At 44.1% G+C, this 18,953-nt stretch overlaps 1 protein-coding gene across 1 annotated transcript in view; it reads right to left on the reverse strand.

Moving 5' to 3' along the window:
* Positions 1 to 18,953, reverse strand: part of SPATA13 (spermatogenesis associated 13) — a 118,347-nt gene that overhangs the window by 17,829 nt on the left and 81,565 nt on the right. Inside the window, exons 4-8 of the mRNA XM_012558438.2 lie at positions 11,137 to 11,273; positions 9,559 to 9,738; positions 9,054 to 9,239; positions 6,256 to 6,435; positions 2,104 to 2,336 (exon numbers count right to left, since the gene is read on the reverse strand). Of these exons, the coding sequence (XP_012413892.1) occupies positions 2,104 to 2,336; positions 6,256 to 6,435; positions 9,054 to 9,239; positions 9,559 to 9,738; positions 11,137 to 11,273 (916 nt within the window). The remainder of the gene's footprint in view (positions 1 to 2,103; positions 2,337 to 6,255; positions 6,436 to 9,053; positions 9,240 to 9,558; positions 9,739 to 11,136; positions 11,274 to 18,953) is intronic.

The following is an 18,953-nucleotide window of genomic DNA, read 5'->3' on the forward strand; positions in this document are numbered from 1 at the left end:
CTCAATTAATATCTCTTATTCCTTTAGTCCTAATTCTTTAAACTAACACCCATATCTAGGGCCTATTGTTTGGTGACCTCTTTTTTTCCTGTCTACCTTCAAATCCAATTGTACAAAGGTTCCCTTTTCCCCTGTTTCTCCAAAGGAGTTCAGCAGCAGAGAGGACAAAAGAACAGTCCATTCTCTTGTACCCTGCAGTGCTAGTCACCATCATGGTTAATCTAATTGCTCTTGTGGCAACATTTAAAGGAGCCCTGGTGGCACAATGGTTAACCCTTTTGCTGCTAACCAACAGCCATTCCATGGGAGACAGATGTGGCAGTCTGCTCCCATAAAGATTACAGCCTTGGAACTATATGGAGCAATTCTACTCTGTCCTCCATGGTCACTATGAGTCAGAATTGACTCGACAGCAACAGGTTTGGTTTTTCGTTTGTGGCAACATTTCGTGGGTGAAACCCAGAACTGCTGTGGTTTGCAGCAGCAAATTTCCTCTGGGCACAGTCCTATCTCTCTCTCTCTCTCTTCACTAGAACCTTCAAGATTAATCTTTCAAGAGTTGTAGGTAAAGTGTGGTGCCAATGGCATGAATGTGGTAGGTTTGGGCCTCACCTAAAACAGTAAGCTTTGTCCTAAAACCTCACCCCACCCCGTGGCTTGGCCAGAGCCTGGCACCAGGAGATGCTCTGTAACTGCCATGTCCCCTCTGGCACTCTGGTTGTGGCCAGTGAGAACACAAGCAGTTACGTAACCACAATGACCTCGAGGCACCAACCAGCAGTGTCTTGCTGTGGTGACACTTCCCTACATCCTGAAAGAGGGACCTGCCCATTCCAGTGCTGAGTGATATCTTAGGTACAACTACAGCAAGGCTTCTGTATATGCAGGAAAATGAGTCACTGCTAAGTAAGCAAGGGATAACTTTTCGGCTTCCCTGGAAGAGATCAAACTGTTGGGGAACAAGAGCCCAAAAAGAATACAGAAACCATAGAGAACAACAGACAATAAAGGAAGAGAACACATTTTATTTGTGGTTTGTTTTTCAGGAGAAGCTGAGACTCAAACAACAGAGGTGCTATGGGTTATAAGAAGAGTTTAGTTAGGTACAAAGTAAGCCCAAAAGCAAGACAAACATTCTGGTAATCATGAAAAGAAGGCTTGTGCTCAGAGGGACAATGGGAAAGAACAGCTTGCAGAGAGCAAGCCCTGCTGGGCATGACAGGCCGCAGAGCTGGGGGGGTGGGTCTCAGGGGGCTGTGTCTCCAAGGTGACCTCTGTGTACTACTCCACACCCTTGAAATCAATCCCTTACCTTTTTATAGTTGAAACTTTTGGATATCCTCATCCTTTCAACAAAGTAATTTTTTGTTGCAGTAAATAATAATGGCCTAAGAGTGAGTTGCTAAGAAAACACCTTAAACAAAGAGCAATAAAGGAAAGCAGATGGAGGAATATATTTCTAAAATTGCGTTCGAACTGGTCTATTCCTTGTAAAAACTGCTTGTATCAAATACTGAGTAGCTACAAAGGAATGCTTACAAAATACATGCAAATTACAAGGCGTAAAAATATAATAAAGATCCCCGCGCACTCATGACACGGTTTAAGAATTCTTTTTTGAATATCTCTAGGAATGAACATTCTAGAGCCTCTCCTATTACCCATTTCAATATTTAACAATCTTAAACATTCTAAACACACACAAAATTCTCCTATATTGTTGTTAGAGGCCATCGAATCAATTTTCAACCCATAGCGACAATATATTTCAGAGTAGAACTGCCCCACAGGGTTTCCTAGGCCGAAATATTTAAGGTAGTAGATAGCCAGGTCTTTCTCCTGTGGAGTGGCTGGTGGGTTTGAACCGCTGAGCAATTAACCACTGCACCAAACTAACTAAAACTGTTACGAATGGGATGTCAGCCCATCTATTATTGCTATGTGAAAGCCCAGAGGACTTAATATCTATAGGAGAAGAGCCTTCCCCCCAAGTCTGTATTTCTGCATGGAAGCCTGAGCTGGCTTTGAGTCTCTGCTGTGGCCAGTCCAGTGGCACCCTGGCCGTGCACTGGCAGCCCCAGCCCTCACCTATGCAGCCCTCACCTGTGCTCCTGCGTGGTGTACTTGAGCAGCTCAGCCAGCTGCAGGGGGTACTTGCAGATCTTCTGCACAGGCGTCAGCAGGAAGCCATCGATGGCAATGTCGATCATCTGCTGGAGCAGGCGGCAGGCCTCGAAGAAGTGCCGGTACTTGCCCTGCTTCATGAGGTTGGCAAGCTCCAGGCAGGCGCCGGGGTGGTTGTTACAGTACTCAGAGTAGATGGCAAAGCCCTCTTGCTGTGAAGGGAAAGCAGAACGCAATCAGGGCATGTGGGACTCTGGGTCACGGCAAGGACATGCACAAGCCCAGCCCCACCCAAGGGACCATCTCAGGGAAGAAGAGTGAGGCGCCAAGGCAACAAGAACAGGCGTGGCAGCCGACGGCAACCCCAGTCGCTCTGCATTTCTTTTCCTGCATAAACAGTAAGTCCACATCTCTGTAGAGAGGGGCACTTCCAGGTCACCTCAAGGAGGGAGAGGATCTGACGGGCTTCCCAGGGAAGGGAGGAAGGAGAGGCTGTGTGGGACTCAGCACTGTGGTCCCAATCACATCTGCCTTAGCAGTCCCAAAAGGGTATGTCACAGGTACCTGGGGCATCTTCTACCCAGCTCTGCTCCAACATTAACATAGCAGAGAATATGACATATCTGACAAGGGTCTAAACTCTCAAATCTACAAAATCCTTCAATACCTCAACAACAAAAAGACATACAATCTAATTAAAAACGAGCAAAGGATATGAACAGAGACTTCACCAATGAAGACATTCAAGCGACTAACAGACACGTGAGGAAATGCTTGCGATCACTAGCCATTAGAGAAATGCATATCAAAACTACAATGAGATACCATCTCACCTTGACCATACTGGTACTAATTAAAAAACAAACAAACAAACAAATATTGGAGAGGTTCGGGGAGACTGGAATTCTTATGAACTGTTGGTGGGAATGTAAAATGGTACAATCAGTACAGAAAACAATATGACACCTCCTTAAAAAGCTAGAAATATCGAATGATACAGCAATCCCACTCCTAGGAACATATCCTAGAGAAATAAGAACCGTCACACGAATAGACACATGCATACCCCTGTTCATTGCAGCACTATTCACAACAGCAAAATGATGGAAACAACCTAAGTGTCCATCAACAGATGAATGGATAAACCAATTATGGTACATACATACAGGAGAATACTACTCAATGATAAAGAATAATGATGAATCCAGGAAACATCGCACAACATGGATGAATTTGGAGGGTATTATGTTGAGTGAAATACGTCAGTCACAAAAGGACAAATATTGTTTGAGATTACTATCATAAGAACTCAAGGAAAGATTTACACACAGGGAAAAAAAAAACATTCTTTGATGGTTATGAGAGTGGGGAGGGATGGGGAGAGGAAATCACTAACTAGATAGTAGATAAGTGTCAACTTTGGTAAAGGGAAAGACAACACACAATATAGGGGAAGTCAGCACAGCTTGACTGAGGCAAAGTCATCACAGAAGTTTCCTAGATACATCCAAACCCCCTGAGGGACCGAGATGCTGGGGCTGAAGACTGGGGACCATAGTCAGGGGGGTGGGTGCATCTAGGTCAATGAGCATAACAGTTCATAAAGAAAATGTTCCACATCCTACTTTGGTGAGTAGTGTCTGAGGTCTTAAAAGCTTGTGAGCGGCCATCTAAGATTCATCTATTGGTCCCATCATGTTCGGAGCAAAGGAGAATGAAGAAAACCCAAAACACAAGGAAAATATTAGTCCGAAGGACTAAAGGACCACATGAACCAGAGCTTCCACCAGCCTGAGACCAGAAGAACTAGATGGTACCTGGCTACCACCAACTGCTCTGACAGGGATCACAACAGAGAGTTCCAGACAGAGCAGTAGAAAAATGTAAAACAAAATTCAAATTCACAAAAAAAGACCAGACTTACTGGTCTGACAGAGACTGGAGGAACGCCCGAGACTGTGGTCCCCGGACACTCTGCTAACCCAGAAGTGAAACCACTCCCGAAGCACACTTTTCAGACAAAGATTACACAGACCTACAAAACAAACAATAACACACGTGAGTTCAATCAAATATACGAGGCCAAACAGGTAACTCCTGGCCAAAAGTAAGACGAGGAACTGGACAAATGGACACAGGGAACCTGGGGTGGAAATGGGAAGAGTGCTGTCACATTGTGGGGACTGCAACCAATGTCACAAAACAGTCTGTGTATAAATTTCTGAATGAGTAACTAACTTGAGCTGTAAACTTTCACCTAAAGCACAATAAAATTAATTAAAAGAAAAAAAGAAAAAAAAAAAACAGCAGAGAAGAGGGAGTGCTGTTCCTCAGCCCAATTCTCTCCCTTTTTTTTCACCTTCACTTTCACTGACAAACTTCTGGTCCATGACCAGGAGGCCTGGATTCACCGCCTCCACCTGCTCACAGGCTTTCTCCTCGGTGCCTGCAGCCTGGCTTCTGATACCAGCCCTGGCTCTGCTTTCCAAGGGCACTGACCACCCTCCAACCTCAAACTGAAGGCCTCATTTCAGGCCCGCTGCCATCCTTCTCTCATGACATTGCCCTTCCCCTGGCTCTGGGGTGACACTGTCCCAAACCCCCTCCATGTGGGCCGTGGGCTGCTAGCATTCAGGCGCAGCGCTTAGACCTCTGCTCCTACCACCCTCTGGGCTGCTGACTTGCCAGTGTCTGTCCCCCATCCAGGCAGTCCCTGGGAGATTCAAATGGTTAATGCGCTGACTACTAACAGAAAGGATGGAGGTTCGGGTCCACCCAGAGGCACCTTGGAAGCAAGATCTGGAAACTTACTTCCAAAAAATCAGCTGTTGAAAACCCTATGGAGCACGATTTTACTCCGACACACATGGGGTCCCACGAGTCGGAGTCGACTCAACAGAAACCGGTTTTTCACCCCGGTCCAGAGCTGCTATTTCTTTTCTCCTCTATCTTGCTTGATAGTTTATACTTGATGTGCTCAAACTCAACATGTCTAAAACCAAACTCCCATTTCCCTAGAAAACAGATTTTTGTAGCCCATCTGTTAATTTGTTGAGACTCAAAACCCTGGAGGCAGCTTTGATTATTGCGTTTCTTTGTTTCCTACGACCAGTCTTGTCAGCTTTTCTTCAAGAATACACATTTCAACAAACCCCTCTTTCTTTTTCTTATGTTTTCCAAGCTGAGGCCAACTTCATCTCCCTCTCCAACTTCATCTGTCTCTTAATCCAAAGTCTCCTGTTCTCCACAGCAAGAGTTCACCTTCCTGAGGCTTCTCTTGCAACATTTCATGACACTGCTTAGCAGCCTGACCTTATATAAATTTGGAGGCTCACCTCTTACATGGACCTTCTGCTCTGGCCAAACACATTGTTTAACCAACCCCCCCAAACATTCCCAGAGCATTTATGAGGCCGTCTATTACCACCCAAAACCTTTAGCTATTTAAAAATCTACCCACCCCAGAGGGCCAGCTCTATATAGCTAATGGGCCCGGCACACAGAAGTGCTGCTGTTACTGTTATTATTATTACTATTATTACTCCCTGACCATTTTGGCTGGAAATGGAATCTTCTTCCTCTGAAATGTATTAGTGTTAAATAACAGTCAATCGTCAGTTAAAAGAGGATTACCCCCTTCCACCCTCCAGGTTCTGCAGTAGTTACAGAGGTCAGAAGCGTGGATCCCAGAACCACACAGCCTGCACTTGAATTCAGATCTGCCGCTTACCTGTGTGTGACCCTGGCCCTTAGTTTCCTCATCTCTTAAATGAGCATAAGAATCATATCCACCTCATAGCAGTATAGGAGCTGATATAAGAAAACCCTCAAATAGTGTTTAACATGTAATAAACAATAAGTATTACCAGAAACTACTCCAAATACAATGCCCCCAGCTCTACATCTAAACTGTATAAAAGTACAATATGCTAAAAGATGGACTTGGAGTATTTAACTAAGTAAAGATCAACCATATAAACCAATCAAATTATTTTTCACAAATGACTGCTCCATTCTATGGAAAAGTAATCTAGCAAACAAACAAACAAAGGACTCCTGTTTTTAGTGGAGGAACATTACAAATACATTTTTAACTGGACATCATTAATGAAGACATAATGAGTGACATACATGTTGAAGAAAGCAGGACCCTATTTCACTTAAGTGAGGTTCCTCTTTATTGTACTGTTTCTCAAGGTCTTTCAGGAACTTTCTTTGGAACTTGTAAATATCTTCAATGTTTCCAAAAATGGTGGCTAGTTGTGCAACAGTGAACATTCCTGTGTGCTTGCGACACTGTCGAATATAGCCCTGCAAAAGAGAAAAGTAAACTTCTTTTATTAATTTGAAAATTCAAAAGGAAATTATTTATTTGAACAACACAGCTACTTGGACCCAAAGCCATGGTCTTGAAGTGGATTTTAATTGGGGAAAAATACTATTTTAACCTCTATCAGTCTCTGCTGGGATAATTACATGTCCATGACTACAATTTGCCATAAATATTTTAAAAGCAAAAGGAAAGAGGAAAAGTACATATGGAGGGACTTAAAAGTCAAAAGACCATGTAACATTTCCAGATTAAACTCATGAAACAAGTTGCTTTGTTTCAAATGCCAGATTAAAAAAAAAACTGTACTGTCCACTTTTTCTAAACTTAAGATAATCATTCTTCCATCTCTAATTCCATTTCACAGTCGAGAAAGCCTGTCCAATACAGACTGCTGTCCATTGCTGAGTAGCTAGTTCAGTGTCGCTCACTATTAATCATGGCAAAGAGCCAAGAACATCTTAGCCAAGGATTCCAGCATCACTCACCTTCTATGAGCAGCACAGATCCACAGATCTTTAATCAGAGAAATGCTAATTAATTCTCACTGCACAACATGGTTGTACTATGGCTTGGGTAGAAGTTGGTGGTATATGTAATATTGTCTTCGAATTAGCATCACGAAGTTAAATATACTAAACTGACTCTATGGTAAATACATACCACTGACTATTTGAAATGTTTTTTAACGGAAAGATGATATCATGCCATAACTAAGTATACCGGCTCTGGAGCACACTGGGTTTAAATCACAACCCCACCACTTAACTTCCCTCTGCCTCAGTTTTCTCATTTGCTATATATGCGGTAACGGGACCTGCCTAGAGTGAGTGTTGTGAGCACTGTTGTTGTTAGTTGCTGTCGAATCAGCTCTGACTCACGGCGACCCCATGTACAATAGAATGAAATGCTGCCTGGTCCTGCACCACTCTCATGATCGCCAGTCTGCTTGAGTCATTGTTGCCTTCCAACCTAGGGGGCTCATCTTCCAGCATTATATCGGACAATATTCTGTTGGGATCCTTGGAGTTTTCACTGACTAATTTTCAGAAATAGATCACCAGGCCTTTCTTCCTACTTTGCCTTGTCTGGAAGGTATGCTGAAACCTGTTCACCACGGATGACCCTGATGGTATGTGAAATATCGGCGACACAGCTTCCAGTATCACAGCAACATGCAAGCCCCCAGAGAATGACAAACTGACAGATGGGTGGTGGGCTGTGAGCATTAGATGGCTGGTGGGCTGTGAGCATTAGATGGCTGGTAGGCTGTGAGCATTAGACGGATGAATCCACGTGAAGGGATGATGCAGAGTCAGTGCTCAATAGTTACTGGCAGTTACGAGTATTTTCCAAAAACACTACCTTAAAGTAACTTCCTTAATCACATATTTATACAGAATAAGATGGTTAGCACAAATAAGCTAAACACTGGAATGCCTCTAATGAGTCAGTTAATCTAATTACAGAACAGCCAGTTCTCTCAGTTCAGCTTGTCTTCAGAGCTGAACTGTCCTGACTGAACTGACACTGCCAAGATCAGCATTTACAGTGAAGATGGATGGAATGATCAGACTGGCCAAGCGACCATTTAGTGTAATGCTCATACATAATCCATAAAAAGGAAAACTATCATGGGAGGACAAAATCTCTCACATAGTTTACTAATGGCCAACTGTCTGTGATCAGGAATAGAACAAGACTACAAAACAATTGACTGCAGAGTAGAATATCATGATGTTATGGAGAACAGTCTTGCTGTAACTGATAAAACTAAGTATTCTGCCAATCTCTAAATACTGACTGCAGTCACTCAGAATCATGTCTGTGAGTCAGATGATTAGAGGCAGTGGAGCTGTAGATACTGAGAGACCTCTATAAAGTCAGGTGGGTTTCCCATGTATTCAGAGAAAAAGTGTTGCCTTCTGTGCAAATCATTCACTTTGAATAATCTCAGGGGTTAAGTCCAAGTCCTAAATGAGACAGTTGCATGGTGTCCTTGAAAGAAGGCTGGCTACAACAGCAGGTAAGATAGCCATTTATACTCATCGGAGTACACTGTCATTGTTAGCGACCCCATGCACAACTGAACCCCATGCAAAACGCTGCCTGGTCCTGCGCCATCCCCATGATTGGCTGTGGGTGGACCAGACTTTTGTCATCCATAGGGTTTGATTTTTGGAACTGGGCAGCCAGGCTTTTCTTCCTAGTCTTAGTCTAGAAGTGTCACTGAAACCTGTTCAGCATCATAGCAATGGTGATGGCTGAGCATGAAGTGCACTGGCCAGAATCCAGCCCAGTTCTCTTGCATGGGAGGTGAGAATTCTACTACTGAATGACCAGTGCCTCCATTGGTGTATAAACAAGTGTTTAATGAACTGAATGGGTAGTCTGTGCAAGGACTGGATAGGCATGAGTGGAGGTGAGGAGAAATGAGGAGTGTAGACATATAAATATGAGGATAGCTCAGTCCCTGTTCTCAAAGAGTTTACAATCTACCATCTACCTGGGGATGGAGGTGGGGAAGAACACTATAATGGGAAAACCACGCAGTCAGAGTGTATAATCCTGAGTGACATAAAAGGGCCTGGCACCTCACCTCACAGATGTCCTTGAGATGCTTGATGTACACCCGCTCTGTGTTCATGATCTCCCGGATCACGTTCGTCCTCATCTGGTGCTTGTTTTCTGCGTGTTTGAGGCGGGTGTGGCCAGCACCCTCATCCTGCTCCTCACCCTGGGTGCTGGTGGAATTCTCCGGCAGCTCTTCCTGATTGACTCGCAACTGTGGGCAACACAAAGGGCAGCTGACTTAGGGGTGAGCCTTGCACAGGGCCAAGCCAGCGAGAAGGCAGCCTTGCCATAGTCTGGAGAGTGCCAGCCAACTCGAGACAGAGCAGAATGGCAAACAGCTAGTTTACCTTAGTTCAATTTTTTACTTCAACCCAATCTAATTCCTTAACACTCTTAGAAAGTTTTATAAGGGCTGCATGTAGGATTAAAAACCATTACATCAGAGTGAGTCTGTAAGGAGTGAGACTGGCCTCACACAACTGCCCATCTCCCCTCCAGTACCGTGGAGAGGGATGACAGCCCCCACTCACCCTGACAAAGCTTGCAGGGAACCAGGCTTCCTTGTCTTCATTCCGGCCCCACCACCAGTCCTTATTGGAGGCCTCTAGGACCTGGATGACATCCCCGGCCTTGAAGCCCAGCTCCTGATCATCCATGGTCACATGGTCCCACAGGGCTTCTGCGCAGACCACATTGCCATCGCTGATGAGCTGAAACAGAAGACACATGGCCGTGCTGAGCAGAATGCAGGGGTTGGCAACACAGTGGAGGAGATGGCATGCGAGCTCTCTCAGGGTCAGAGCTATATCTAGTTCTCATTTGTATACACCTATCCCAGGTGGTGTGAATGGTTTGCCCTCACATGTTAACTGAAAGGTTGGAAGGTTGAGTCTACCTCAGAAGAAAGGCCTGGTGATCTACTTCCAAAAAATCAGCCATTGAAAACTATATGGAGCACAGTTCTACTCTGACACACATGCGGTCACCATCAGTCAAAATCAACTCAACAGCAACTGGTAAATACCTAATAACTGGTTACACAAAATGAACCAAGACCTTGTATGTCATGTAAAAACATACTGGGGCAGACAAAATTAGGAGCATCACTCGTATGGTCTTAAAGGAAGCCCCAAATCTACTTTTTAAAAAACGTATCACTAGCTCACTTATCTGTGATCACTTCTCCAATAAAACTGAATATCTGACTACTGGAACTAGTCCCCTCTCCCCAAAAAATGGTTTCTGAGCAGTCAAACTAGTTGCCACGAAGCCAAGCACCCAAAGGTTATGCACGTACTTTACTGAGAATCCCTGACATCTTCACCCAGAGCTTATCGTCCATACCTTACAAGTGAATAAACATTGTCTCTAATTTTACAGCTCATTGCAAATTGATCATGACATGATCCCTGGATATTTAACAGTTAATTTAAAAAGTAAAAAACAGACACAGTGGTTCAAGAATTACAGCCCCTGGGCCCATCTGTTAGCCTGCCACAGGAGCAACTGGTTCTGCATGTCTCCTTAGCTCCTCACCGGCAACAAGATGTTATACAACAACCAAGGATGTTCATGGGATTCTGATTCGTCGAGAAGTTAGGCTCCACATACGCTCACCAAGATGTCAGAGTCAGAGGTGCCTTCTAGAAAGGTTTCTATAAAAGGGTTAAAGCTACAGTATGGCAGAAAGAACACCCCATTTGTAGTCAGAAAATGTGCAGTTAATTAAGTTCTGCCATTTGCTAGTAAGTAAGTCAATCTCTTGGTCTCAGAGTGTTTATTAAAAGGTAAATAATAATTGTAGCATTTACCTCTTCGATCAGTTGTGAGAATTATAGGAGATGATACAAGTGAAAGCGTTTCATAAACTGAAAAGCACTATCCAAATGCCAACTACTGCTGCTATTATTAATTAAGGGGATACGCTTTAGTTATCTGGAAAATTAAATCACATGGCTTTCCTTTCCAATGTCAGAAAATCATAGTGTTGTTTTAATCAGAGTTCAAGGATTTAGAATATACACACTTGAAAAAAAAATCAGATAGCCAAGTTTGCCTTGATTCTGGATGCTGAAAATCAGGTTACTCATAACTGGGAATACCAGTACCTCGTTGATGGCTAGCTGCTCCCCACCAGGCTGTAAGTAGCGAGGGTTGGCCTGGCAGAGTTCCTCATAGCTGTAGTCCTCCTCACTCCCGTTGTCATCGACTAAGGCAGAAGACTCAGTACCTCCATCTGCAGAAACTAAAACAAGGGGGAGGGCAGGGTTTCAAAGACACAGCTAACAGTCTTTTTAAGCAATGCAATCAATCACCTTGGAGAACATACACACAAGGGTAAGTTACCCAGAAAATTTCTACTGATATTTTAATTCAAAGGTACCAGCTGATGCGAAGAAGAACTGGAATTAGGTGTTAATGTGAAGCGTGAAGTGGAACATTTCAGAGAACATTACTAACTTTATGTACAATGTTAACCAGATACTGAATGAGTGTTCTGTAATTCACTTAGAAATTTATGTTCTGAAGTAGATATAAAAAACAAATATAGACAGCGTTTCCAAGAAATGTGCTGATAAGTCTGATAAGGGGAAAAAACCCAAAAAGTTAACTTCAAAAAAAAAAAAGTCCTACTTCCATCATTTACCTGCAAGGCAATACTACTATTATCAAAATTAAAAGGTCATAATAGTATCCTAAGAGAAAACATGTAATCATTCTTATCATTTATCCATAAATGAAAGGAATGAACACTCGGTATCTGAATTAGGAATTATACAGCACTGTTATGGATTGAACTGTGTCCTCAACAAGTATGTGTGTTGAACTCCTGGTGCCTGTACCTGTTATCCTTTTGGAAACAGGGGTTTCCTTTTGTTGTGTTAATAAGTCACACCAGTGCTGGGTGGATCCTAAACCTAACCGCTTCTGAGTTATAAAAAGACCAGAGTGGACACAGAACACACACACGGGGGAAGACAGACATCATGTGAGGATCACCTACAAGCCAAGGAACAACAAGCCAGCAGTAGTAGGTAACTAAGACAAGCCCCTTTACCAAAAAACAGAGAGAAGGATCTTTTTAAGAATGGGTGGCATTTTGGATTGGCCGCCTTCACATTCAGTGGCTGCTTTTCTTCCTAGGGACTATGGGCGACTCTTCCCAAGGCTAATCAGTCACAGAGCAGAGAGGAGGTTTTTTTTGGACTATTGGCCTCAGCCATCTTGTACAAGCCCAGGGACTTCTCCATCACTAATTTCTCTAACACAACAGCTGCCAGGTGCTGTGTGTGCTAATTGCTGGGGGCACACAAGATAGGAAAGGAGTCCCTAAGGAGTGGAGATTTGGGGAGGGCGTGCATTGGAGGTGGGGTGGAACAAATAAAATCCAAGTATTTATGATTCAAGCCAAAAAGCTGGAAATATAATAAGCAAGGTACAAATCAAGCAGTAGGGGGAATTTTGAAGCAAGAGAACATATTTTTGTGAAGAATACAGGGAAAGGCTTCGTGGAAGAGGAAGCACTGGCTATTCAAGATATCTGAGATAGCCCTTGATTGCGGAAAAAACGTGTTTTAATTTGAAGCACATGGCACAAGTAGACTGGATGGAATCAAAGATGAGACTGCAAAGATAGGATGGGCACACTGTGGAGGGCCTCAAGGATGAATGAGAGCAATGGGCTGCTATGTTGGGGTCGTGAGCACAAGAGTCACAGGTGTTGAATAGAGCGGTCCCTGGATGCTACAGAAGAGAAACGTTTAGGGTCACAGAGGCCTGGGTCTGAATTCCCTCCCTGCCCCTTTGTAGGCACGGGACCTCAAACAGACAACTTCCCTCTCTCTCTGCTCCACTCCCTTCTTGGGAAAACAAGTACTTTCTTTTTGGAGAATTAAATGAGACAACGTGTGGCAAGTTCCTAGCATCCTCGGCCCACAGCTGGGACTCAATAACAGACAGTTATTGTGGTGATGGTGGTAAGCGTAAGCAGAGCTGGGCTGAAGAAAAATGGCTTTACTACAATAGGAAGGAAGGGCAGGGGGTGGGGGGAACCTGGAACCACAGGAACCAGTGGGAAGAAGATGGGTTAGCTGAAGGGAGAGATCATAGGAGCTGTACCAGGGCAGTGGCAATGGGGATGGAAGACAGCAGATTCAAGAAGGCTGTGGAAGGCAAGCTGATGTTTGGAACAAAGAGGGTAAGATCACAGAGGTTTCAATTTCAAGTTACTGGAAGATAAAACCAAAAAAAAAAGGGAAGTCGGGAGGAGCCGGTGTGATGGGACGCATGGTGAAAGGCTGGTTTGAATAAGAGGAGTTCGACACTGCAATGGGACAATCCCCTGTCTGCACTTTTTTTTTTTTTTTTTAAATAATATTTTATTGTGTTTTGGGTGAAAGTCTACACAGCCAATTAGGTTCCCATTTAACAGTTACTACACACATTGTTCAGTGACGTTGGTTACATTTTCCACATGTCAACATTTTTATTAATTCCGTTCTAGATGTTCCATTTCCAGTGCTCTAGTTTTCCTGCAGCCTTACCTCCCATCGTTGCTTTACAGTAATTGTTGACTCTTTGATCTTATATAGGTGACTTTTTAAAGGTGCACAGTACTAGTGGGTGATATTCTTTATTTTGTTGAGTCGAACTGTTATTTAGCTAAAAGGTGAACTCAGGGGATAGTTTAGGTTCAAGGTTTAAAAAGTGTCTCAAGGCGACAGTCTGGGTGAGTTCCTCTAGTCTCAACGGGTCAAGTAAATTTGGACTTTTTAAGAATTTGAGTTCTGTTTCACGTTTTTCTCCTATTCTATCAGGCTGTATCTATTCTGGCCCTAATCAGATGCCCTTCCTTTTTCTCAAAGACTTGGGAATCTAAATTTCTAGTAATTTTATCCTCAGGGAGGAGCCCTGGTGGCACAGTGGTTAAGCACTCGGCTGCTAACCCAAAGGTTGGCGGTTGGAACCCATCAGCCTCTTTGTGGGAGAAAGACCTGGTGATCTTATACTGAATTCTTATACTACAACAGTGAAGAAGATTTTTAAAAGATTTACAATAATGGGTGGTAATAAACACTGAAAATAAGCTATATTAAATATGGATTGAATTGTGCCCCCCAAAATGTGCTGGAATCCTAACCCCTATTCCTGTAGATGTGACCCAGTTTGGAGATAGGGTTTTCTTTGCTATGTGAATGAGGTCATTCAGTGCAGAGAGGGTCCTAAACTAATCACTTCTGAGTTACAAAAAGAGTAATTAGACACAGAGATACACCCGGGGAAGACAGACATCAACTGAGGATCATCTACAAGGAAAGAATCAATGAACTAAGGAACACCCAGGGCTACCGAAAATGAAGAAATTGACATGGCTGAGATCCTGATTTGGACTTTTAGCCTCCAAAACTGTGAGAAAATAAATTTCTGTTCTTTAAAGCCACCACCTTGTGCCATTTATGTTACAGCAACACTAGGTAACTAAGACAATGCATATGACGATGAATTCAAGCCAAGTACACAAAACCAGAAAGGTATACAGACTGTAAATAACCTCACAACAAAACACATACCTACAAAGGCCGTGGGATGTGGTGGGGAGAAGCTATGGACACACAGGTGGATACGGCCTTTCCCAGTCAGGTCCAGCTCACCGCTCAGACCCCTGCTCAGCCACTTTCTCCTCCTCCCACCTCTGTCTTCCAGTTCCCTGACTCTAAAGGAAGCAGTTCTTGGTGATCCCCAGACAAGCTGGGTCTTTTCAGGGGTCTGCACGTGTTCCCCTGTTGCCTGGAGTGCCAAGTGCCCCTCTCCACCTAGGAACGCCCCACACCCATCTGCGGTTATCTCCCCTTCACAGCCCTTCCTGTCACCCCGAGGACAGTGAGTTGCTCCCTCAGTGTTTTCTTCCCAACAACTTCTGCAACAGCACTTGCCATGTTGAGCTTTAATTCATCAGTTTATGTATCTGTGTTCCCAGGTGCGTAAGCACAGCCATCTCCCTAGCACCCAGAACGGTGCATAGAACCCAGCAGACGTTTAGTAAAACGTGAATGGACTGACAACTACTCTACAGCTGCTAAGTTAGGGCTCTGTGCAGGGAAAGCAGCCTTCTGGCCTCTGATCTCTCCTGCCCTAGCTCCCTGTCCCCACCCAGGTATCTCCCTCTGATTCTCAAACTGCCTCATTCAGAAAGGTGAAGGGCTATCTGGGAGTTAGAAATGAAAGTGAGCTGCCTTGGGGATGAAGGTGCTGCTGTGGAGGAATATCTTTCTGGACCTCACCATAAAGCCAAAAGCCAAGAAACCATCTCTGCAGATGCTTGGTACTGCCTTCTGGGCCTGCAGGTTTCTTACTGGGTCACTAAAAAGAGAGCGGGTAGGCTTATCAGGGACAGGACAGAATCTCGCACCATAGCCATTCCAGAGTCCAGGCGAGTGGACTGCAGCGCAGGTGTGCGCATTCCTGAGAACCACCCATTGCTGGGGCCACGCCACATCCCAGCATCGTCCCAGGAGGGCTGCCCTCCAGGAATGTATTGCTGTTGGTGCCACAGATACTTCTGTTACCCAACGCTGGGGGTACGTGGAGATGGCTTGTCTTTCCTGAGTCAGGCTTCCGCTGTCTGAGATTGCAGTATGAATGGTGACTGCTCCTTCTTACATGTAACTTCCGTTTACTATGCTGGGGCTAGGGTGTTCACAAGTGGAGGATGCAAGGCTGTGTGGTCTAGCTCACTTTCCTGGTGTGTGTGTTTGAGGAACAAGGTCTCAAGAAAACAAATATAATTTTTTATTTTTACATGCATGAGCATGTCTTAGGCTACAAAGTAAATGACAACACTCCATCTGAAAGACTTCTCTACCTGAAGTACTCAGAGCTAGCTGCCCAGAACAAGGCACCCAGCAACTACACTGGTAAATGGCTGAAATGTTTTAATGCTCCTGGGTAAGGAGACTGCATACAAACCCTTAGTCTTTCGGGGGGGCCAAGGGTAGCAATCTTCAGATTTCAGCAAGCACTCATCTGGCACTGCCAGGCACAACGGCATTTTTCCTTATCACATTTCAGCAATAGTTGAGCCAAAAGTTGTGAAGCTTGGTAAAATAAAGGCACCTGGGCCTCCTCTCCAGAGCAAAGCCCTGAAAATGACACTTTCTCACTCAAAGAACCACTGAACAGTGTTTTCCCAGAGGAGATTCTTTACCATCTAGATCAGATGGCTATTGCTGTGAAAATCAGTCAAGAAATTAGAACATGTTTTTTTAAAAAAAGCCAGTAGTGCTCACATATAACTGCACAGTTCGCAGGAGTCTAACAAAAGAATTAAAAAAGATTCCATTAGAAAAATGTTAAACCTTTAAAGGAGGTATCGGAGTAAATCCCTTTGGAAACAGACATGGACTCCATACACTGAATGATTTGAGTTGGTATCAAGGAGCCCTGGTGGCACAGTAGCTAAAGCACTCAGCTGCTAACTGAAAGGTCAGTGATTCGAACCCACCAGCCCCTCCACGGGAGAAAGATGTAGCAGTCTGCTCCATAAAGATTTACAGTCTTAGAAACTCTATGAGGCAGTTCTACCCTGTCCTATAGGGTAGCTATGAGTCAGCATCAACTCAATGGCAGTGAGTTTTTGGATCATACGCACTTAGGAAAACGGCTCTGGCTGAGAGGCTCACGAGAAAGATGACGAAGAATGAAGTGTTTCAACATAAGGGATGAGCATTACTAAGTGCTGCAGAAACACGAGGATTCTCAGTCCTCAGAGTGGCAGAGACACAGCTGGTAGTGGGCTAAGTGAGGCGGAGGTCCCGGGGTGGTGCCATGGTTAACACCCTCGGCTGCTAACCGAAAGGTTAGACATTTACGGCCACCAAGAGGCTCCTTAACAGAAAGGCCTGGCAATCTGCTTCTGAAAAAATCCTCCACTGAAAATCCTATGGAGCACAGTTCTACTCTGATACACATGGGGTCACCATGAGTGGCGGTCGATTCCACAGCGGGAATGAAGAGGAGCAGGAGACCAATGTGGATGAAGGAAAGGCTAAGGAATCGAGGGTAAAAATCAGGGTAAATGTCCTTGCTTTGCTAACGTTCACCTCACTGATCTCCCTGCTTCTGCCCTGGCCCTTCAGGCAGCTCTCATCCTGGCAGCCAGAGGTGTCCTTGAAGTCACATGTCAGTCAGATTATGTTGCTCCTCTGCTCAAAACCACCCACAGGACAAGAAGCCAAGTCCTTGCAGAACCCTCCTCCACCATCTCCTCCTAACACATCACACACTCCAGGCACCCCCTCCTCAGGCTCTGATGCTCCTCCCCAGATACACAAGTACTTACTCCCCTCCCTCTCAGGGCCTTTGCCTACTGTGCCTTCCCTGATGGGCCCATTTAAAATTTATCCCCCCTCCAACACACATGCCCTAACCTTCTTCCCTGGTTTGTTTATCTCCATAGCATTTGTCACCATCTAATATATTTTGTTCATTGTTTGTCTCCTCCAACTAGAATGTAAAACTACATAAAGGCAGTGATTTTTTTATGCTTACTCTTAACTGTATTTCTAGTACCTAGTCCACTGCCTGGCACACGTAGGTGCTCAGTAAGTATTTGCTGGCTGGATGGAAATACAATATACTAAGAATGCGGCTGGCTTCAAATGATAGCGCCAGCAGTTTTGCTCCTTCTATAGGCAGTTCCTGGGTTATGAACAAGATCTTGTCCTAAGTGGATCTTTAAGTCAAATGTGCAGGTAAGCCAGAACAGGTGCATATGGTTCTTACTTAGTCTTGCTTTAGTGCAGGGCCTGGAACCTGATCATTGGGTTCAAACCCCGGCTGAGAATTGGCATTTCTAACAAGTTCCCAGGTGATGCTAATGCTGGTGGTTAGGACCAGTTCTGAGAACTACCTGTAGACCAATGGTTCTCAAAATTTATTATACAGAAGAATCACCTGGGGTTCTTGCTAAACTATAGATTCTGATTCTGTATATCAGGGGTGGAAATGCAAATTCTCAGCATGTGTTCCAACCAGACCAAACCAGTTGGAAGCCCTGCTTTAGTGGAAGCAAAGGCTCAAAGCCTTTTCAATCATTTAAAAGCTGCAAGTGACGGTGACTGTGAGGAAGAATCTGTTGTGAGTAAAGTCGAACATTCATAACCCAGGGACTTACTGTGTTTTTCTTTTTTGAGTTGAGTCTTGAGTCACATCCTTTTCTCAGTTTTTTCATCTTTGGAAAGCAGATAATAACAGCCACCTCACAGAGGTGTTTGTAACAATTAATGAGATTACATGTGAAGAAGCACTCAGCACACAGTAAAGTCTCAATAACTGTGATTACAGTAGCTGTGTCAAATGATTTATGAAAGCGTTCTGTAAACTGAGAAACATTACAAAACTGCAAAATATTATTTGATGGGGAATAACAGCAATTAATTTATTGGGCAGTTATAACATAACAGGGCACTTTTTTATGTGGAGCTCATATAATCCTCCCAACACTATGAGTGAACTGAACTCCCAACAAAACATGTTGTGTTGAGCAGGGACTCAAGCCCACCTGGAACAACTCTTACCCTTCCGAGCATACTGCTGCCTCCAGTACTACCTCTGCTACTGTTAGTAAGAAAATGACCACTTGAGAAAATACAAATAGCTTAATACCCCAAACTTTAATCCTCTACTTTATTCTGGAGAGTAGCCTTATTCACTGATGCCCTCTTTTTGCTAACTTTTTCGTCCTTCTCCTCACCCCTGCTCCCAACTGCCAATGACCTGATTTCGATTTCTGTTTTTAACCTTTCTCTTCACGATCTTAACTCCTTTCATGATTCTAAAGTCCCTTCCAAGTAGATGATGCCTGTCTTAGTCATCCAGTGCTGCTATAACAGAAATGCCACAAGTAGATGGCTTTAACAAAGAGAAA

The sequence above is a fragment of the Trichechus manatus genome, unplaced genomic scaffold (genome assembly GCF_000243295.1).
Source record: "Trichechus manatus latirostris isolate Lorelei unplaced genomic scaffold, TriManLat1.0 scaffold00168, whole genome shotgun sequence".
NCBI lineage: Eukaryota > Metazoa > Chordata > Mammalia > Sirenia > Trichechidae > Trichechus > Trichechus manatus.